This window comes from Ptychodera flava, chromosome 16 (assembly GCF_041260155.1).
Source record: "Ptychodera flava strain L36383 chromosome 16, AS_Pfla_20210202, whole genome shotgun sequence".
Lineage (NCBI taxonomy): Eukaryota > Metazoa > Hemichordata > Enteropneusta > Ptychoderidae > Ptychodera > Ptychodera flava.
The window spans coordinates 32,462,213-32,485,683 of record NC_091943.1 but is presented as its reverse complement, the minus strand read 5'-3'; the positions used below and the strand labels follow the sequence as shown (position 1 = coordinate 32,485,683).

Sequence of the window (23,471 nt, the reverse complement as noted above, 5' to 3'; positions counted from 1 at the left end):
TCACTGTGGAATATTATACCCATGAAGTCAGTATTATAGTTATAGATGCTAACATAGAAGTCCTGTGAACATCATGACAACCTATTGAGACTTTAAAAAATGAAGATGTTTTTTGATACAAAAGTTTAAAAAGAGAAAAAAGCTTGAATTTCAAAAATGCTTTGGATAGTAGCATTGCAAAGGCAGGTTTCAATCTTTGTATGAAATGATTCTTCCTCCTCTAAAGGGCTTTGGATAATTAAAACATGCACACGGTAAACGAAACTAAGTGTGTTTGTTCTCAGCTCCCCTCCCCTCCCCTAAACGAAAGTTTTGAAGTGTGAAAATCCAACCAAGCCTCATTCTGTATCTGCAGCCAACAGTCGGTGATTACATCGCTGTATGAAATCGCGCATACACTACCGACCGCCCCGACCGCCCCTCCCCCTGCATACCCCTCTAAAATCCAACCAAGCCTCATTCTGTATCTGCATCCAACAGTCGGTGATTACATCGCTGTATGAAATCGCGCATACACTACCGACCGCCCCTCCCCCTGCATACCCCTCTAAAATCAATCTCTGTTCAGTGCCAATTCAACAATCACGCAACCAATAGAATGAAATGAAATAGTGTATTCAAAAAGATACGTTATTTTACTCGTGCACTGATTCACATGTATGTCAAGAGAATGTTGGTGTAGCCAGTGCTGTACTGGCCTGGTACATGCCAAACAATATAGCGATATTTTGAGATACAGAAAAACGTGTAGTGAGATGTTGCAATAGGAAAACTTGTAGTGCGATTTTTGCACACAGTACCGGTAATTGAAATACAGCCAAACCCCCTCCCCCCTAAACACAGAAGTTGTGCTTACCATGGGCGTGTTTTAATTATCCACAGTCCCTAAAATATGGAATGTGAATCAGCAATAGATAAATGTTCTGTTTCCAAGACACATTGCAACATCCTAAATCCAGCGAACCAATTAATCCTGCTGTATACATGCAATGATATATCTTACTAATGAATGAGAGAGTTTGTGGTTATATAGTCCTCAATAGTGTGATGTGGATAATTTTAACCTGGCTAGGGAGTCTCAGCAGTAGCCACACTGAGGGCGTATGGTCAACAACTCGAGAGACTCTAGCTTGGTTACAGTTATCCATGCCGCACTGCTGCCACACCGTGCTTCAATCTCTCCGTGGAGATTAATAGCTCATCTCTACATTGAGTGTTATACCATGCCTTTACAGGGTAACAGAGTACATTGGAGACGATCTCAAGTGTTACGGCAGATTGCTCAAAGATGGCGAAATGAAACTCAAATCACACGAGAAGGCAGCTGATATGAAAACAAGGTAAGTCTACCCATTTTTTGTGATATCTGAAATCTCTAGAAAGTTTCCAATATTCTTCAGTATTCTTCTATCTTGTCATATCTCTTTGAGATATTACAGATCAAGACAAAACCTTGACATACTGACATTGAGTCTGTTCAGAAAGGGCATCCAGTTATTTGCCCATGTGATATCTTAGTTTCACAGTTGAATGCATCACAGCAGCACATTTGTAATAGCTTCAGATGGCTTCCAGAGGGCGCTCTTTGAAACAATGGATTTCATGAATGCTCGTTGTAAATTTCTTCATTTCAGATATGTCTTCCTATTTGACAAAGCAATGTTGATATGCAAAACCAGGGTAAGTCAAGCAAAGTCCTTATTTTTCAGACTCTTTCTAACATGAGCAAATTGTATCTTGCCTCCGAGAGAATCAAGTTAATATTGACATCTGCTCGTTCAATAGGGTTGCTGTCTGTTCACTAGTCCCACACATGTCTTCATACCATATGTTGTGTGATCTTCCACATGAACCTATGATGTTTTGTTTGTGTGCTGGCAAGATGAAGGCAGTTTATCTGACTTTCAAGAAAATGTTCTGTACACATTGCTATACTGTCAATACTGTTTTGTACGAGTATGACTCTGGTTTAAACTGTTTTCCAGTTTTGAATGCTGGAGTGAATGGTTACAGCAAAACAGATGAAAAAGCACATGGTTTACATTAAAAAGTAACAAAGTTAACATGATTGTGGTGTCTTCAGCATGTGTATGCAGAATAATTTGTAATTGATACTCCAAATCTTTTGAAGAAGACAAGTTTAATTAATGTAGTGAAATCTGGGAGGAAAGATAAGCCGTAATTTTTAGATTTATCTTTGGCTATCCACTGAGATGGACACTGTTATCTCAGTTCAACTCTTTCCAAATTTCAGTTCAACTTGTCTCCTGCAAGAGAGTGTATATAGCTTGACCAGTTTATTTCAGGTGTTGAGTCTAGTGTCCTACTCGCTTGACTTATTCTCTGACTTGATACATTTCTCTGCTCATGTTTTGAGTTTTCCCCGCTGTATCTGTATTCATTGTTCTTTGCTTCGGAATGGCGTTAAACAAATCAAAGCTTTTTTTGCAAAGCAATGAGGCATGAGAAATTTCTATACAAGAGAGATGAGCAACTTTTGGGAGAACATGTTAGGTGTTCCACTCTGAACATTCCACAACCATCGTTGCTCTGTGGGTGTGTCTCAACATCATCCTATTCTGAACGACTGTCAAATGAAATTGAAACAAACTTAATGAGATACATTTTTTTTGATCTCTTCTTGCCATGATTATTGAGATAAATTCATATGAAATCTGTCGTCTTTGAAATATGTCAGCGTATATTTATATGAACAGAAGTAAAAAAGTGTACGGTCTGTAATTCACGTGTGTCACTCTTTGTTCATGAGCACACCACATACTGATCACATGCTTATCATGCATACATCTCATGCACAAATTACATCGGTTACCTGATCACTTTTCAAATCAAAGTTGTAAACAAACATCGATCATCCAATGAAGATTCAACTTGTGAAAAACAAAGAGAATTTTTTTTTGAAAAATTTTCCATTTTGGTTATTTGAAGTGCATTCAAATTTTTGTAAATACCAAGCTTTTAATTGAATATTGGCAATATTACCGGACAAGTTTGGCATGGAGATTTTATAGTCCTTCACAAACTGAAGTTCATTTGACAGCAGTTTCATCTTTAAATTTTTTTGAAGCTGCTACATAATGAACATTGCACAGCCTCATATACAGCCAGCAACTTTCGTCAACCCTTATGCTAACATATTTTTCGTTCATATCAGCCATAGAATACCTTGCTTCATCTGTTTTCTCCTCTTCTGTCCTATCTCATTTTCTTCTGTTCATTCTAGACATTGGACAAGTTATGGGTATGTAGCTGGTACTGTACTCTAGTCTGCATGTCTCTCTCCCACCCCTTAACCCTCTACTGCATTATTCCCATGATGCAACACTGCTGTCAGGAAATATGTCAAAGGAAGGCGACTGTCTTTCTACAAGCAAAGACAGTACCTTGACTTTTGTGCAGTCAATGAAATTTGAATCATCAGACGTTTTAATGTTAACTGGTTAGAACAAGCAATCCTTTTTACTTCTTTTATGAATTGCTTGATCTAAATCCTTTCTGTTTGATAAATTGTCAAAATAAAGCAATTTCGCGTCATCGCAAATATTTCAAAGCCGAAAAGAAACGCATGAACTTAGTTGTCCCCGTTTCAGTTTGATAAGCAATAGATTTGATTGTATTGCCTGATATAATGGGTAATTGCCCTACATCAGATCCACAACTACAGTATTTTGATCAAAAGATGACAAAGTGTTTCCAAAAAGAAGAATTTTCAAATGTAATTACTCTGAAAATGCACTTTCTTGCCATCCTTCACATCATTTTCTGTCACAGTGTGAGTAGACTATTTCGTTACAGGGGAATTTCAATGACAATATTCTCCCTTTTCAGATGCAAGTCTGAAAGACAAAAACAAGATTTTACAATTCTTTATTGCGTTAAATTCTCAATGAGATGCATATCTGATGTTAAACAGTCAGAGGTATCAAATCAGTTTTTCATGAAATCAAATTCATATGCAGATTTTTTATTTATTCCTGCTCTGACCAGTACATCTTGATATGACAGACAGACAGATATTCAGTCTAAAAGTGAAACTTTTACAGTACAAACAAGTCATGGATTTTACAGTATTTGTTACCATAATATGTACTCTTACTATTGATCATTTGCTATTGGAAAGCATGCAAGATGTTTTTTATCGATGCTTACACGGAACATCCTTAGGAATGCTAATTTGTCTGCCGGTATCTCAGCTGAAATTTCTGAGATTTTAGGCAAAGCATTGCATGAGATAGGGAGAGTGTTGTTGTTGTTGACTTTAACCTGTTCACCCCTGATTTCCCGTAAACAGGTCCACAATCACCATTGATAACAATGGGTTTGGGCCAAACCATTGTGGTGATAGGTGTGTGTGTTGTGGTAGTTTGTACCTTCACAGGTCCAACACAACAAAGTCAGTCATTCATGCACTTCACATATGTATGTAGAATATTTTCTTTACTTGGTTAAATTTTGTTCGTAGCATTGGAGTTGCATAAAGAATAGTTTGTAGTTCATTCACTACTCAGAATTGTGCATGGCAACCAGAGATTTGTAAGCTTTAGTTATGCATAAGCTGTAGGATATTTGAAAGCTTTAAAGTTGAAAGTAGTTGATAAAATTTTAAACAATGGAAATACGCTTCATGAAAATTTTATGTCAGTTTACCCCTGTTTATGTGTTTTGTCAACTTGAACAGTCCGACAATGTAGATTTCTGTTCAAAAGGAGCCAACAGGTAGTTTCACTAGATCTTGTTGATACGATGTTTGGTATACACACATTCTGTGTATGGATGCCACTATGTGTTATCGGACACAAACAACGGAGTCTCATCAAAGAGATAACTTTCTGTTTGAGTAATTAGTACTGGTTGACTTATGCTCCCCACACAGAATGGCCGTACTTTTTCTCACCTTGTATTATAAAGCAAAGTAAACAATGGTACAGTTGTCTAAGCCCTGTGAAATCTGCTTGGTTTTTTTATTCACATTTGTAAACTTATGCTTGCTTTATCTTTTTTGCATTGCGATGTCAGTAAAATTTCAAGAACTGTAATGTGATTATTTATTTGAAACTCTGTACTTTTGTAACATGAGGTTTTTAGCTTTGAAATCAAGTTTACCTAAGTATGTAATTGAGATGGTGTCTCTTTAAAAAGACTTTCTGTTGTTTGTGTTTGATAAAGACATACAGTATTGGGTTCCATTCAGCCAATGTGTGTATCACTGCATTGGCTAGGTCAAGTGAAATCAGCTGTAGGTATTATTCTGAGCTTTAGAATTAAAATGTTCAGAACATAGTTCATAAGGCCATGAAAGACTGAAATACACATGATTTTGTTACATTAACACCCATTGTTTGCTTTCAAGTTTAACAATCAAATTATTTAACTTAATTTTGACAATGGACCATACTGCTGTTGTCAGTGTGATGTTTAGGATGTTGACAAAATGTTTTTGAAAAGTCATATGGTGAGAGTTTTTTTGCAAGTTGACACCATTGTTGTGTTTGTGAAGTTTAAGAAAAGACAGAACAACAAAATGAAGAAAAAATACACAAGAACAGGAGTATGTGGCTGTATGTCATTACTAATTCATTAAAAGTGGAATGATGTTGACTGGTAAATTCGATAATATCAAGGCAGTGACCATGGAACATTGAATATTGAACATTGAATCAAATGCCCTTAGCACATTCAGTACTAAACAAAGTACAATAAAAGGGTTGTCTTGGATATTGTAAACAAAATACACCAAATTTACTGTGATAAAGTGGCAAATAAAATGAAACAGTTACACCCCAATGCTCTAAACAGTGAAAAAAGTCTCAAATTTAAATCAAGAAAAATCAGCAAGATTCCATGTGTTCTATTACATCTGAAAGTAACTCCAACAACAAGGTTACAGACATCATTTATATGTAGTTGTGACAAGATGCAAGTTATCTTCAGTGTGGTAGGTAAACGACAAGAGATGGTCAAAAAATAGTTCAAAACTTGATGAAAGCTTTCAAAGAGTGAGAAAGACTGCAAAATGTAGGATAACTATCAAATTTGCTTATTTTACAAAAATATTTCGCCATATATTTTCACATCATCCATGGTACATCACATATTGGTGTGGTTGTTCTTTAAAGGGACAAAGTCGCCCATTTTTCATGAATTTTGTTTGATACGAAATACTATTTATATTGTTTGACATGTTGAAAGATACTGAATGAATGGGTGACCATGCATATATTCAACCCTGGTTTCAGACACGAGACATGAAACCAAGGCAAGAATGAATTGATGGTCATGACCATTAATTCATTCTCGCGATGGTTTCATTTAATTTATCTAAAACCAGGGTTGAATATATGCATGGTCACCCATTCATTCAGTATCTTTCAATATGTCAAACAATATAAATAGTATCTCGTATCAAACAAAATTCATGAAAAATGGGCGACTTAATCCCTTTAACTTGGTGATTTTAGAGGTGATGATCATGGGCTATTGACATAAAATGTGATCAAAAGTAGTGTATATTGGTCTGACACAGAAGCAAATCAGACCTAGAGTTGGTAGAGGAGGGTAGTGGTCTAGCAATGTGATGGTCATAAGGTCAGTAGGTCAGGGATGAAAGGTCATGAATAACAACACTTATGTCAACGTTTTCAACGTGTGTCCACATATTCCATGAAATGTTCAAGAAGGTGGCCATTTTGTCAGCTTCTGTTTCTCATTCAGAAACTGAGTATGAACTGAAAAAATGTATGTGTACTTGATGAGAGAGGAACATGTCGTGATATATTTTGTGGTAGTTACTGACTTTCAGTATTGTTTTGATGACAACTCAGTAAAGTTTATTTGTTCATTTAAGTTTGAACAAAAGAACAGCAATGTAAAATTTCAAAATGTCAACTAACTTACATAGTCAATTTTTCTAACTACAAAACGATACAATATTCTATATTATAAATGTTGTTCAGTGTAAATGGTTTCAAACTCATCCTCTTGTGAGAAACAGGTGAAGAAAATAGCCACCTCAACACAAAGTGAAATACGTGTTCATATTGATTATTTTTTTACAGGGGCCAGATTGCTATGTGTACAAAGATAGAATTGATCTTGGTAAATTTGGCATTGAGGACAATTTACCACCAGGCAAAGCTGGAAGGGTAAGTTCAAGGTCAATTTTTGATCTCAATAGAAGTACCTTCTCTTTACTTTACAGTTTAGGAGGTACATGTAGCTACAGATTATCATTTCTGGTGGAATGCCTGCAATCTGTTGTTGACTGCTGGATTAGTCAACATGCTTCAAGCACATCTGTCTTTCAAAATGCTGGAATATAATTGAGCTGTACAATTTCAACGGCTTTTCCCATGCATGATTGTGCATCATGGTCTCTAGACCCAATAAAGACTGGCTGATAAAGACAAGCGTAGGTCACATCAGAAAACTTACAAAATTGGGTCCAACAAATAATACCCCATCCCCTCTCGTCCATGATGCTTTCCAAAGATATCCATGACTTCAGTGTGTCCCTCTGGTTGTCAGTCTCTTCTGTATCAGCAGTATGTCTGCTAGAAATGAACTTTAATCTTTCACAGGAAAATATTACTGCAAATGAATGTATGTTTGATAAATTGACTCATATAAGGCATTGTTTGATCTGATTTCTGGTTGTGTATCTTGCTAAACATCATTGATTCTGTCTTTTTACTGTTCTGCAGTGGAAGTTTTGTTGGAATTTCACTCCAAAAGAAATCACATCTGGCAGTGCAGTGACATGCTTTGTGAAGACTGTAGATCAGAAGAGAAAATGGACAGAGAATATCACCATGGCAAAGTGAGTGTCTTCTCAGACTTCATATTGCTCTTAGCTCCTGTAGTTAGAAACAGGAATGGGTTCAGGGTTCAGGTTAGGTGTTTGTTTGCCAGTCTACAGTTAGTTTTGTGACATTGTGTCGCGGCTTTCCGGAGAAATATGACAATTGTAGCACGTTTCATAGATTTCAACCGCTTTGGTTCCAATTTTGGAATAAGGGAAGATCATGCAAGTAACAGCCAAGAAGCATGACACAAACTAAAAGCTATTCACTGGTTATAGCAAAATGTACATGCAGCCTCTTTTGTAGAATACTATTATTGCATTCGTACATTCAAAGACATTCACATGTTCAAATAGTAGTTTGCATAGTGTGTTAACAGCAGTCTTATCAAGTAACTCTGTCTTTTTGCAATGACATTTTCCTAATTGTTTATGTCCTCCTGATATGTGATAGCAAAATATAAGAATTTCTTCTGAAATAATTTTCAATAGTTCTCATTAAATTTACATGCTGAGTGACAACTTGGATATTTTCAACACTAGAAGGAATAATCACATTCACATAAGTTAGAAAGAGGAAAGTTTTTTTGATGAATATTACAGTAGATCTTGTGTTGTACTGCTTGAAAGATATGGTCATAGGGATCTTGTGATTTCTGTCACAAATACACTGTAGATCATGAACTTTTGGTAATTTCATTGATTTTGGTCTTTTTCCACAGGGAAAACATTGACCCCAAACATAAAACGAGACACAAGTATGAGTACACAACCTTTGACAAACCTGTCCATTGTTCCATTTGCTCAAAACTTCTCAGGTAAGTCAGATATTGAGTTCCCGCTGTCCTACAGCTTCGGCATCATGTTACAAGTGCAGAATGTTATAGGGCTGTTTGAGGCTACAGGTTTGTAACAATGTGTAGCTGCACACTCTTCACCTCAGACACTGCTGTATTGTTCAGACAAATGTTTTTAGTGGTGTATGCATCACTGTTGTCAAAGCTTGCAGTCTGAATCCCTGATATTCTTTTTAGCATTCATCCTAACATTGGTAGTCACCTACTAAGATGTATTTTCATCATCCTTGCATGCATAATGTCCAAAACTCTGATCTATATTTTCAGACAAATATTAATTTTTGCATGTACCGGTAAATTAGAGAACAATGATGAAATTTGCAAATATCTGTATTGACCCTTGAACATTAACTATTTTGGCTGTATCAAACCAGACCATCATTAAAATGATATATGGGTTGCACATTTAGACGGATTAGCTTTGTACCGTGGATCCAATGATCACACCCTTTACTTGCTTTGCAACAATCAAATGCATCATGATTACTTAGTGAAAATATTGAAGAGATTGTTAAAATGAAAAACTAGAAACATTAGCTTGGCTCCATCTAATGAGCAAAACTGCTTTCAAGTCTATATTGCTCTGTAATGAAAATTTGAAGGCTGTTCTGTGACATGGAAATGTTATCTTATACAGAAAATTACTGTGAATATTTTCAAAGATATTCTGTTCTGAATCATGTCTGTGTCAGAAAAAGCCAGTAGTCCGGCAGCCAGTGGGGTAAACCTTGCTTTGTGGTCTTAAGTTTTTTTCTTGGTAGATTTCGTTTGTCAAGACCACCAAAAAAAAGAATTTAATTACTGGCCCTCTGTCAGCATTGAGCAATTTGAGAAAATTAGCATAATCAAAATGGCCGCCAGCTTATTGCACTTTGTATGAGAAAGAAGACTCAAATGGCTTTATACATGTTGTAACTTTGTTTTTTCTCGTTTAATCACCAAGCAGTTGCTGACGGAAAATGGAACATAAATATTTGCATATATTATTTGAATGACATGCTAATTTGCATAATTTCAAGATGGCGGCTAGCTGTAAACATGTCCGGCAGCCAGCTGCCAGTATGGTAAACCTTGCTTTGTGGTCTTAAGTTTTTTCTTGGTTGATTTCGTTTGCCAAGACCACCACAAAAAGAAGTATAACTACTGGCCTTATGTCAGCATTGAGCAATTTGAGAAAATTAGCATAATCAAAATGGCCGCCAGCTTATTGCACTTTGTATGAGAAAGAAGACTCAAATGGCTTTATACATACTGTAACTTTGTTTTTCTCGTTTAATCACCAAGCAGTTGCTAACGGCAAACTGGAACATAAATGTTGGCATATATTATTTGAATGACATGCTAATTTGCATAATTTCAAGATGGCGGCCAGCTGTAAACAATTCGTTGTTAAGCGTAACTCTACATTATTATCATTTACTGTACTTTGTGCAGTTATTTTAACACAGTAGCTTTTACATCAGTTTTAATAGTTGCACGTACATAAACTTCTTTTTCTGTTGCAAATTTAATGTTGATAATCAGACATATAAGCAACCGACTAGTTTAGCCTTCGCCCATTGTCGAGTACTTGTCTGTTTACTGGTAAAAAGATATAACTGATGGGGACAGTGTTCTGGTAATTGTGTTTCACTCTCCCAAGAGACTCTGTTATGTTTCTAAGTAAGTTAGTGATCGTTATGCCTTGGCTAAAACCAACCTGAGTTGTGATTTTCTAACCGAAACAATGATTAAGTAAGGTGGGAACTTTTTCCTAGCTCGACTATCAATGCATTTGATGTACATTTAAGAAGAAAACGTTGTGATTTACACTACTTTCGAGGTTGATATGGAATCTGCTGACATCACATTGAATCCATGATTAGCCACACTTTGTGTATCAGAAAAAGACTATGGGTTTGGAGTACAATAACTTATAGAAGATATTTCCAAAGTTACTCGGGTTCTCTAAAGGTAAAAAGGGGAAGGCGGCTCAACACACCATACTATATTTGAGGATGTTCAATTTTTTCGTATGTTACTCTTAATATGTGTATTTTTTTTGGGGGGGGGTAATTATTTTTGATGTACTAGACGATTCGTCGTTCGGTCTGTGGTATCAAAAATCATTTGTGATCCATTTTAACGTGCATTTCGAAACTCTTAAATGTGAGTTCTTCTTCAGTCTCTTAATATTGTTATCCTTATTTTGTTCGTGTATGACCTCCAGAATTACATTTGTTTATTTAGTAACGAAACTATTACTGATATATTTGGATCTGAATCCCATCCAGTGTGAGATTGTATTGTCTGTGTATGGCCTGTTTTCCTTTGGATGTTGTTGAACTCCTTTGGATGTTGTTGGTGTGCGTATTATGTGTATTCAAGGGATCATGATATTTGAACGTATCATTTGTCTATTGTTTATTTTAGTACATGTCCGTGTAGTTTTCTGGTTGTGTTGTCGCTGTCATTTACATGCGCTTTTGTATCGTAATCTCTTTTGGCTTAAAAGTCTGTGACTTTCTTCAATGTAATCTGTTTAATTTGATATTTCTATTCCATTTCCCCTGTCTTTATCGAATGGTTTTATGGTAATGTTATGGTTCAATTTGATAGTGTTTTAATTGCATTTTTCTGCCTATATTAGGTTAGATTTGGTTGTATTGAAATGGATTTCGGAATTTTCCAGGAATAAATTTTAAGCTTCTATTCAATGTTATTTCAGGAGTTATCACAATTGGAACTAATTTGGGATAATTGGATGGTGACGTAATGTCGATTGAATCTTCAAATGTAATCTAATCTGTTTTTCTTTTATATTACACACTTGTTTTAATGAGTAATTTGCGATACTACAACATTCAGCTATATGGCACCGAACATGTACACTTTTCAGAAATTCGCAAAATATGAAAATCCAATTATCCCAAATTAGTTCCAATCGTGCTGTTTATATTCCGAGAGATATTTTAATACATTTAGTGTTCTTAGGGATTTGTATTTGGTACGCCTGTTTGCGTCTTATTTTTTGTTTGTTTCTTTAATTAATTCTTTTCTTTTGCTTCCATTATCAGAGAAGATTTCCTCAATCTGTTAAATTTTCTCTGTGTGTATTTTGAATATGATGGCGGCCTGGCCATCGTATTTCAATGGTAGTTCTTTGGCTGAAAAATTTGGTGGCCCTGAAAAAGAGCCCTTTGGTTTGGTTTGGGGAAGTAATTTTTGTACTAATTTACTACTTTTACTAGTTTTTTGTTTCTGTTAGAGATTGTATTTCTTGTAAGACTGTTGTGGTATTTTCGTTTGCCAGTTATTAGACCGGTTATATTGTGTTCGGGCACGTGTATAATGTTGAGAGAGCTGTATGAAACACGGAGCCTACTTTTACCTCGTTGTAAACTTTTTGCTTCGCCATAGTGTCCCAACACTGTGTCCAAAATTATAGAAGACGAAAATATAAAACATATTACGAGTAACATAGGAAAACACTGAATATCCGCAAAAGTAGTATGGTGTGTGGAGCTGCCTTCCCCTTTTCCGCACCAATTCATTTAGCATTCATTGTAGCATTGTTTATAATCTACTTTGGTACAGTTCAAGCTTTCCTATAAAATTTGGTTTACGTGTTAATTTATGCAAATGAGTATTTAAAAATGAGTATTTAAATTTATTCATCTATGATTACTAACCTTTTTTAGTTGAAGCACTAATAGAAATGTGCTTTTACTAGCAGACTCTAACAATATAAAGCCTACTTCTACTGCTTCCAATGGTAATTTGTGATAATTTTGTGTTAATTTATGCAAATTAGTATTTAAATTTATTCATCTATGATTACTAACCTTTTTTTAGTTGAAGCACTAATAGAAATGTGCTTTTACTAGCAGACTTTAACAATATAAAGCCTACTTCTACTGCTTCCAATGGTAATTTGCGATAATTTTGTGTTAATTTATGCAAATTAGTATTTAAATTTATTCATCTATGATTACTAACCTTTTTTTAGTTGAAGCACTAATAGAAATGTGCTTTTACTAGCAGACTTTAACAATATAAAGCCTACTTCTACTGCTTCCAATGGTAATTTGTGATAATTGGCGGCCATTTTGTTTATGCTAATTATCTAAAATTGCTCAATACTGACAGAGATCCAGTAACTATTTTTTTCACTTTGGTTATCTTGACTAGCAAAATCCGGTTTAAAAAAAACTTAAGACCCTAACACAAGGTTCGGGACAAAAAGTGGATTTGGCTGCCGGACTAAAGCCAGTTAGCTATTCACCGCAAAATGGATGATTTGTGGTTTCAACTTTTTTATAGTGTTTCATGTCTAAGAACCATGTGAAATACAGCGGAAAGAAATTCCCTTGGTTGTCAACATTTCTACTTTATGTCTTCACAGTGGCATCTTTTTCCAAGGTTACAAGTGCAGTAAATGTCAAATCTGTGTCCACAAACAGTGTCTGCAGAATGAAGCCGACTGTAAGGCCACTGGATTGAGAACAGGAGCAGGTCAGTGCAATAGACAGATTACCTTTTTTTCCGCACTTCAGCAACACCATTAGACCCTCTCACCAACATGGTTTGTCCCAACCCAGTAGTTATCAGTTGTGATCTGAACCTTACTAGGGACCGCCTCAGATTGTCGCATAAGTTGAAGAAACAAAATTCCTTTCTGTTGATCAAAAGCCCCTCCCCCTCCCCTACACAAAAGTTCAAAAAGAGAACTTGTGATCACAAAATAAAAGTGCGAAAGTGATGTTTACTAATTAAATGGAGGTCAACCCCCAGCCCCCTGTAAACGAATGAATTTCGCTTTTTGAACTTGTGCGACAATCTGAGACGGTCCCTTACAGGGAATCAGGGGTTTAATATGTGTCAAAGGACCATACAGAAAGCTTATGTACAGCATTTATGGATTTGTATCTGCTGTGGAGCATGAAGGCAAGCATTTGAAATTAGGCAAAAAAATTTAGAGCAATGCTTTGTGCTATGGAAAGAAATAGCTATTATTTTTGCCCATATTTAAATCTGTATAACACTGTATGCACTGCTTACAGCATAATAGTTTAATGAAGGTAACAAGTGATTCGGAGAATTTATTCATCATGTAAATATAATGTAAAAATCTACTACCGTATGTCCCCTAAGTTTGAGGTGTGTTATTTGTAGTTTTGACCTGTGTACCTAACATTGTTCATCTGACAAGGCAAGCTATTTTGTCTTGTGAAGTTTCACATTCTTCAGATACTTTCAAGAATCAATATTGGTCACACGAAAACCGAACAGTACTTACATTATGATTTTTATGGCCAAACTACAGTTCCACTGAAGTTGTTCAACTCTTTTTTGTGCAACTGTTTTTAACGAAAATATGTTGGAATTTCTTGACATCGATGTGCTTTTCTGAAATGGCATATCAAACATTTTGATATCATTAATCAGGACTGCAAATTTTTTATTCTATGGTTTGTTAGGAATTATTGTTCATGATTTTCCTATTGTTTTTCTGCATTTGATCAAATTATTTTTAAATATTTGATTTTCTTGCTTTTGTTCCCAACAGATCATCCACCACCTGTGCCAGATAGAAGGGTAGGTTTACTTTTCTACAGCATATGGCCAGGGTACATCTGTCAAATATTTTGTTTGATCCTTTGAAATATTCTAAAGCTCTTCCACTAACCCATGAATCCTCAGTCTATTTGAGATGATGTATGTCAGATAATGTTGTTTAGTAAATCATCCCTAAACTTACGTCCATAATGATTAAATTTATCATGGTAGATATTTGTTATGCCTTTAACCTCCACAACCCCCTATTTCCCCATGTAGAAGTCCAACTCTGTCATTGTTAACAATTAGGGTAGTACCAAACTTTTGTAATAAGAGGGTTAAAGATATTTCCGACTATGATGCATGTGGTGAAAAGCCTGACACTCTAAAGAGTCAAAATACTGTCAACATTTTTATCTGAAATTGTTTGTTTGTATGCATGCACGTCATAAGGAAGCATTGGGCAGTGAGCAGAAACATGTTTAAACATAGTTTGCATGTTGCATGATAAATTGTATACTGTCAGATAGATTGTCAGTGCTCTCCTGTTTGAAAACTTGTCATAGCTATGAACCTTTTGAACTGCATTGGTCAGATTGGAATGAGCTATATTGAATGGGTTCTGAGTTCATCACAGCTGTTGGTGTGAGCTGGGAAGATGCTTGCAAGAAAAAAGAGAGCTTTGCAAAAAAAAACCCAATCTTTATGTTTGTATGTTGTGTTTTGCAATCTAATAATCGGTAAAAAGCTGGAAAAGTGTCTGGCGCTGAGGTTGATGACTTCCTACACTAACCATTCTGACTGTAATTATTGGAGTGGATCTTGAAATAGCCAGCCATTTTTTACCCTGTAGGGCACTCATTGGTAGATTATGACATTTGTAGTGATCAAATATTAACGATGCTACACTTTTTGAACACAATTGCCAACAATTTTAAATTAAAATTGGAGAGATAACTTGAAATCGTTTGGCTATTTCCTGTACAGTTATATCTGCATTGAAGTTCAGGGCACCAAATATTACAGATGGATGTCAAATTGTTAGTACAACCGGGCTTAAAATTGGCATTCACAAAAAATTAGTATTCACAAATAATCAAATTCATAAAGTGTGAAAATTCCTGCCATTTTGCCAACAGTCAACACAGACTTTTGATGTTGAACAACGTGTAATCATAACAATTTTTAACCATATTATTTTGAGGCTAATGGTAAATTTTTACCCGTACAGAAAGGACAAAATCAAGCAAAAATTCAATAGTTGATTTGTTCCACCAAAGAATCTGATGTTTCACAACTGTTTACAAGTTTGAACCAACATACACTGCATGTTTGTCGTGGAGCTCATTTACATTATTCTAGGTGGTCCACTTGAAGCGTACCTTACTATAGCGTGCCAACATCATATGCACACTATTTTTCTGATAGTTAAGTAGTAGCTTAGTTTACAGGAGTTCATCGGATGAAAATTTACAAGGCCATTTAATTACAAACTCAACTGAAAATACCAAATTTTCTATCACTTTCTTTGATCCAGTGCATAAATTTTGTCAAATTCTTATTATGTTCAAATACCATCTCTGCAAAATGTCTCAAAAGACGACCTACTTTTAAATCCCAATTGCCCCTTGACTACTGCCCTCTATTGGTTAAATATGAAATGGTGCTATTTCAGAAATAGTGCTGCATGGCCAGTAACCTTTCCTTGTTCATTTTAAAATGTAATATTCTCACAAAATATGCATGACACATCCTCCATGTAATGTCATTCCGTGCTTGAATAATGTCATCTAAACATTAATCTTGTGTTTCATGTGGCGCATATGCAGCATCGCTGGTTTGTTCGCATTTAATTTAGCCATTTTGTTCTAATACTTGTCTAGACAGAGCAACTGGCTGTCAAGTTTGTTTTAAAATGAGCTTGTCGAATGACAGTGCCTTTGAACTTGGCATGCCCAAAAAAGCAAATACTGTGTTTACGAAGAGGGTTCTAATGAAACTGATATGTTTTATGTTCTCATATCAAAATTATGACCTCCACCAAATTTCTGTCAGTCGTTTGTCACATTGGCGTATTTCATTACATAATTTCACAAATGAAATAAAGCCCTGTTTTCAAAATAAAGTTTAAAACTGACAAAGTTTTTACACTCATGTTCTTCTTTGGAAACTAATCCAAATCATTTCAAAATTCTTGTTGCTCTGTCTGAGTGGAAGTTTTTCACTTTGCTAACTGTTCCTGCCATGCTTTTGTGCCACTCCTTTATCTGCAGCCGCATCAAAATCAGTCAAACAGATCTTCCACTATTAATGATCCAAAGGTAAGTAACTCTGTGAGAGTTGCAGTTAACCCGGAACTTGGAAGTCTCACCCGTGCCCCTATATTCTTCCCATGTAACTCCAAATACCTAACCTTACTGCATCTCTGTGTTTTGATTATGTAGTCTGTCGGTTATTCAGTCATGTTATCCTGTCTGATTTCAATACCACTTGTTACGTACATCTTTGTCTGTTTTGTTGCTGTTGTCTGTTGCCTAACGTTGTTAAAAAGTTGCCATGAAATCGTTGCTGTCCATAAAATCAGTTAGAATATCTTCTAAATTATTGCTGTTACTGGTTAAATACATTGATATATATATAAAAGGCTGGTAATATTGCAGTGACATGTTCATATGTAATTTTTACAATTGATTTTTATAGTGAAACGAATAAGTTAACTCTGAATTCTGATATGAGGGGCATACCCATTCCATCTTACCTGTGTCTCATTTTCTCCACCATTGATATCACTCATGAAAAGGAAGGCAAAATATTTTATTCTTTTCTCATTTCGATGTACTTTTAACTTGAGCTATACAAGTGGATAAGTACTTAAGTTACTACAGTGAATGTAACAAGTGTTTGTGGGCTGGTTCCACCAATGCAAAAATATTGTAATTGTAACTTGCCGTACAGATTTTGTATCTTTGAACCCCGTGTCTCTTTACTGTGAACCTTACTCTCATTGTTTCAACAATGAGGCTAGTCCACATTTCCTGTGATACAGGGGTGCAGGAAAGACAGTACTGCGGAAATGAGATCTCTGAATGTCCTGTTATCTTACGCATAATACAGCATTGTCTGAGCACATTGAGTTTTAAATTAAACCAAAAAAAGCAAGCCTTTATGTTTTATGATTTTTTTATACGAAGATAAATATACTAACACAAATGCCTGTTTCTAGTTTTCTGTCCTTAATATGTTAACCACTTTCTTGCTTGCTTGTCTTGATTTGGTGTACCAAAGATAAAACAGCGTTGGATCCCACACAGGGTACATCAACCTTTATCCTTTCAAATTTCAGCTGGGACTAAGTAAATGGTGATTTAAATAGTCTAAGCATGCACCCTAACCCCGTCAGAAATCTCTAATCATAAAGAGCTATAAGATAAACAAAAATGTTTTCATGTGGATTTATTTTGCTATTTCTGTTGATCACTTAATAGCTTTCTTCAAGTTATTGTTAATAATTAATTTGATTTACAAAATTGTTTTACACCCTAGCTCAGATGGTTGTAAAGGCTTAGTAACTTTTACTTTTGAGAATATTTGTCACTTTTATTTTCATGTATCAACTGCAGTTTCTCTGTTTTCCATGACACTCTGAACACCTAGTGTTAGCCTTGTCAGTGTGGACTGTGTATGCATGTCCTGCATCAATTGTGTCGATAACTGAATTTAGGCTTGTCCCTGCATCCAGTTGTCAACAATAGAATAAATGACACACATGTACATCCACAGTCGTTGCATTGGCAAAGCAAATACTGGGTACGTCATCTTGTTTTGGTAGATAAATGAACAGATACAGGGAACTAAAAATAAGAAAGAAGTCATGAAAGTTACTAAGGCTTTTCAAATGCATTAGCTTGCATGAATGTCCTGTGTCCAACCCGTTTTATAAGAACAGAGAATTTCTTCCTAACCTGAAAAATGATTCCCTGCTTTCCCATGGAATGTTTGTCTGGAGGGAATATCCTTGTCGTGGTGTGTAGAGTTATTGTTTGAAAGTGGCTTTTCCCAAGGCTGCTGTGCATTTTTTCCCATTACATCTAAGTTGCAAATGTTGTCATGGCAACTACTGACCCTCATGGGACCTTTTAATGTAGTAGCCACATAAGGGCAAAGGTATAATCCTGGATAACTTAATCTGCTGTAGCATGGCTTTAAGGGGAAAATCATTGCAGAATTACATTTGCTCAAAGCGGAGAGTAACAATGCTTTTTCTCTCTCCTTTCCAACTCTGTATCTCACTTTCTTTTCTTGTTTCTCCTTGTCTGCCTCACCCCTATCTGCTTGCCTATCTCCTTGTTTTCACTTATGTTTCTCTCTACCTCCTTGCTTCTTTCTCACACTCTACCCTCACTCTATCTCTTCATCCGTCCCACTTTGTTTCTTTGTCAATCCCTGGCTACCCGTATCACTATCATTCTCTCTATCTGTCTCACTTCCTCTACATCAACTGGTTTTCTGTCGTTCTCTTCATCAATATTCTTCATCTATACTCCTCTTCATCTCTTCTTCTACAATTTCTTCTCCATCTTTCCTTTGCCGTCTCATCAACAGGTATCATCACCAGCAGTTTTCAGTGGAATCCCTTCTGCAAATCTAGCAGCACTAGGAGGTAAGTTTTTCGCACACTGTGTGAACTTTAGTTGCTTGAGTCACCTTAGCAAGTGCTCCCTGGTTTGTTTTGAAAATTTCTTCTGTACGAGTCCAGTGGAACCTGTCCTAACTCTAGTAAAGGCCTCACTGCATTGAAGGACAGATTTGTTTTCAAGCTGCAAGGTTCTGGTAGAATTCTGGCTGTACTCAAAGGACACCTTTCTATTAAGGATGCTCAGCCATTCCTACATGTATCAAGGCTGCCCATAATTGGCAGATTTCAACATATTACTCAAGTCCAAGAACAAGGAACTTTCTGTGAAGTTGGAAGTTGGCTAATTGAGTTCAGATATCTTGGATGCTGAGGAACACACTGTGATTGATATATCAAATCATGTCATATCATATCATATCATATTCAGGGGTGATCTAATCCTCTAGCCTGAGGTTATTGACTAACATTTTTTACTGCTGAGCAACTAATTTTTGGTGCCTGCTAGACCAATGTGGGGTAGTGTAAATTCATGATTAGGTGTGTAGCAAAATCAATGGGCAAAAAGCAAAGCAAACACAGGAACAATTTTCAAGCCTAACTAACAGTAATTCTTTACCCAGGTTCAAAATCAAAGTATGTTTGCAATTCTGTGATGAAGAAAAGGTAGAGAAATTACAGCTTGAATTTAATCCTGAAAAAAGGACAAAATTATTCATGAAAATGTCATGCATCTGCATAAAAATTCGACTGATTTGACTCCAGTTAGCTCATATTTGGTTTTATATATAAATACCAAAAAGAGCTTATATGATGAGTCTAAGTGTCTGTATATTTGTGGTATGTGCGGATGTATGTCTGTCACACACAAAGGCTCCCATACCGCCAAAGCTACCGTCTCAGTGTTTGGTGTACAGGTAGACGTAGGGGTTGAGATGTGAATTTGTTCAAATGAACACATCAGTGTCAAAAATGTGCAAATGAGGTAAGAAAAGGGAAATTCTGAAACAGGCTTGAAACAGGCTTACTCCACTGACTTGAGTCATTTCCTGTCATTGTTTATGAACTGTTACATATTAACAGACCTGCTCAAACCATAGACAGTAGAGGGGAGGAAGACCGTCTATGGTCAAACTAAGGGGGGCTAGCTGCCTTTCTGCTTTGCATGTTGCTAAAGTTGACCTATAGTACCTAAAGTTTCAGACCTTAATTACTTTTGTCATTCTTGTTTTTCTGTTTTAAATATTTCTTGTTGTTTTTCTGGTTGTACTGTGCAGAAATCATTGTCATAACATCAACATAGAATTTTCCTGCACTGAACAGATAGAAACAACATTTATTGTTGGTCTTTGGTACCCATACTGGTATGTACCAATTCTGATCAAATTTGAGCGACACCGTATAATTGCGGTATTTGACTCCAGTATTATGTCATGTGAACACGTCTTTGTAGCATGCAAAAGCAAGAGACTTTTCAAAGATCAAAATAAAAATGATATGGCTGTGAAATTCACTATAGTCACCAGCTAAATTCTTAGAAAAAAAATGATTCATTTCGACCATGCCGTGAAAGATGAAATCTGTCATGTCAAGAGAGAAAACGAACGTCTGTTGCCATTGGACATTGAGTTAACTGGAATGGCAGATGTGACTCTTCAGTTAGGGTGCACGGGCCACAGATTAAAACTACTGCAAAAAAAGTTTGGTTTTCCGTGGAGTTCTGTCACATGAACTTCCATTCTGCATTATTTTTTCATCCTTTATTGCTTTCCTTCATCAAAAACGGTAATGTTATCAACTGTAATGAGTCTGTACACCTTCCTGATATTCGTTCATCCCTCAGAACAAATAGTCTCTTCCTCATAGCCTTCCATGCTTTCATGTCACACATTGCAGCAGTCAACTTCTATCAGACATCGTGATCGACACCACTTTGAAATATGTGCATGCGATGTTCTTTAGTGTTATTTGTGGTAATTTTATTTATTTCTGCAATTATTACATGCTTATTGAAGAATAGAATGTTTCTAATGTGTGGGGTCATTGAGGTCACCTAGATATTCACAACACGGAAGCAGCAGCAGATCACACATGTATCACATTACAGTGATATCATGTACCATGTTTGCATGCAAGAACGGTCATGCACTACGCTAAAAGAATTGATGGTATCTTGCTATATTTTTGTTTCACAATTTATTCGTGTTGAATTCTTAGGCAAAAATATGCGTGCACTACAATTTCTGGGTAAAAAATGTCAGGCTTGAAACATGCTCATTCCCCTACTTCTCCACTCCTAAAACATAGAGAGATCATTTAAGGTAGTGTGCACCTTGAAAGTGAAAGACTTAAACTTTTGCTTAAATTTTTCTCAGGGAATATTTCAACCATTCTCTTTCAAAATCAAGAATAAAAATCGGGGTTCACCGCGCAAACTTTGGTACTAGAGAAACAAATTACCAAAGACTTACTGATATTTGAAATCCAAAATGGCTGCCATCCCTGTGTTAACTGTATGGACAAAAATAAAATTCTTGATTTTCAAATTCGAGCCCGAAAAGTTTTATTACACCAAGAGCTCAAAAATAAATCCCCACAAGTGGTAGATCAGTAAAGAATTGTAGAAGTTTTGGAGTCCGAATATCTGTCCCTGAGGCGCATTCTACCTTAAAAGTGTTAACATTCATCATTCCTTCTCCAGCACCATCATTTGGTTTCCAGAATCCATCAAATATCCAAGTCTTCATTGCTACCTATAACTATGCTGGTATACCCGCACCACCAGAGGGCAAAGTTCCATTGATGTTTGCACCCAATGATCATATAGAAGTCAGAGACAAAACAAATACTCACTGGTGGGAAGGGCGAAATGTCCGTACATCTGCTATTGGTGTTTTCCCTGGAACATATGTGAAAAGGAAGGTAATCCAGCAATTTCTGCAAATATGATGGTGATTGCATACATGCAGCTTTATCTATCAAACATTTCTCAGAAGACCAATTTGGCTTGGTACACCAAGAGTGGGGAGCATAGAGAACGCCCTTGAGCGACAGATCTCAGTCAATATGGCAAATTGCATGCATTTGTTTATCCTGTAGTTATTTACATACTTCCAGTTTTCGTTTCTACAACATTTCAATTTCACTTGTAGTATGTATTCCACAAGCAACACCGAAGAACTGAACTTGTCAAAACTGGCAGTCAACCCAGGTTACTTCCTTGAATGGAAGTGTGTTTAGTCAGGATTGACAAGCTGAAGCAGAATATCTTGGGTGGTGGATTTCTTTGATATTCCAAATGAGTGTAATTGTTTAATTTCTGTGTGTGTGTGGCAGATATATAAAAGTTACATTATGATATTATTTCAGCAGACACAGACATATGAGACGACAACCTTAAACCATGAACCGAGGTCACCAAACTCTCCAATCACTCCTACCACACCAGGGCATAGAAATTCATGGTCAACTGGTATGTCGTCCCTACAAGAGCAACCAAGTCTTGAAGAGTATCCATGGTAAGAAAGTTTAATTAACCTTCAGGTGATATTGCACCAAACATGGCAATTTTACCGTGCTTTAGCTCTTCTTTATCAAAAAAGTTTAAATACAAGTACAGCCGGAAAGCAGAAAAAAAAGAAAGAAAACCAGAAAACAGGCTGTTTGCACACTGGCCAGCAGCAGCAGCACACTAAAATATTTTGTAAAAACTCCCCATAACAAACTTCTGTTCCCATTATGCAAAATAGCAACATGACCGAAAAGCACAACACACCTGTGGCATACCAATGAACTCTGGCATTAAATCCAGCTGCCCTGCATTTGAAATCAGTTAGAAGATTTAACTTTACCTTCAAAGCGGAAATGTACATTTTTGATGTGATATGATTTTTCTCTATTTGCTTTGTTACAAAGGATAGCAATAATGACAACTTTAAAGAGGTGGAAAATATTCATAAAAACATTTCCATACATACTATCCTGAGTGGAAATATAGTTGTTACTTCTATAAGATACTTCAGAAACGGAAAGTTTTTATTTTAGGAACCAAATCCTTCATTACAAATGTTGCAATGTTTACATCTTTGGCTGATGAGGCTGACTTTGGAGGTATTCACCCTGCCTTGGTCAAAAACTCTCCCAGTACAGCCATTATTAACTGCAGTGAAAAGTTTCCAGCAGTATCAATATAGGCTAAGTGAAAAGAATCTATACAAAAATTGTTCTGACATCAACAAATGCGATCTATTGATAAACAAAGTACAAAAGATGAAACACCTGAAAAAGAGATATGTGAACTTTTTTCAATAAAGATTGCTACATTAAGAGACAAATTTTGAAGACAAAACACTTTGGGCCAATGTGCAGTGACTACAAGGGTATAACAGAGCGTTAGATTGTAGGTACCGTAAAAACCCGATCAATTCGACCACCCTATTAATTCGACCACCCTATTTTTTTCACAAAACATAATTTTATTTGGGCCCTTTCAAATCGACCACCGACTAAAATTGGGACTTTCTCGATCTCTATTAATTCGACCGAATTACATACCCTTCAAAAACTTCCTTCAGTTGGTGAATGAACGATATTTCAAGACATCGAAAACCACCGTTACGAATAC

The 23,471-nt window shown here is 36.1% G+C and overlaps 1 protein-coding gene across 13 annotated transcripts in view; it reads left to right on the top strand.

Moving 5' to 3' along the window:
• Positions 1-23,471, top strand: part of LOC139114624 (proto-oncogene vav-like) — a 76,475-nt gene that overhangs the window by 38,392 nt on the left and 14,612 nt on the right. Inside the window, exons 12-24 of one of the 13 annotated variants that reach the window (XM_070676445.1) lie at positions 1,236-1,340; positions 1,635-1,680; positions 3,245-3,262; positions 7,077-7,163; positions 7,722-7,837; positions 8,542-8,637; positions 13,061-13,170; positions 14,225-14,253; positions 16,488-16,535; positions 17,500-17,526; positions 18,817-18,874; positions 21,549-21,769; positions 22,220-22,365. In XM_070676445.1, the coding sequence (XP_070532546.1) occupies positions 1,236-1,340; positions 1,635-1,680; positions 3,245-3,262; positions 7,077-7,163; positions 7,722-7,837; positions 8,542-8,637; positions 13,061-13,170; positions 14,225-14,253; positions 16,488-16,535; positions 17,500-17,526; positions 18,817-18,874; positions 21,549-21,769; positions 22,220-22,365 (1,107 nt within the window). Of the gene's footprint in view, positions 1-1,235; positions 1,341-1,634; positions 1,681-3,244; positions 3,263-7,076; positions 7,164-7,721; positions 7,838-8,541; positions 8,638-13,060; positions 13,171-14,224; positions 14,254-16,487; positions 16,536-17,499; positions 17,527-18,816; positions 18,875-21,548; positions 21,770-22,216; positions 22,366-23,471 lie in introns of all 13 variants that reach the window. The other 12 variants (XM_070676444.1, XM_070676447.1, XM_070676446.1 and 9 more) reach the window with 12 other exon arrangements.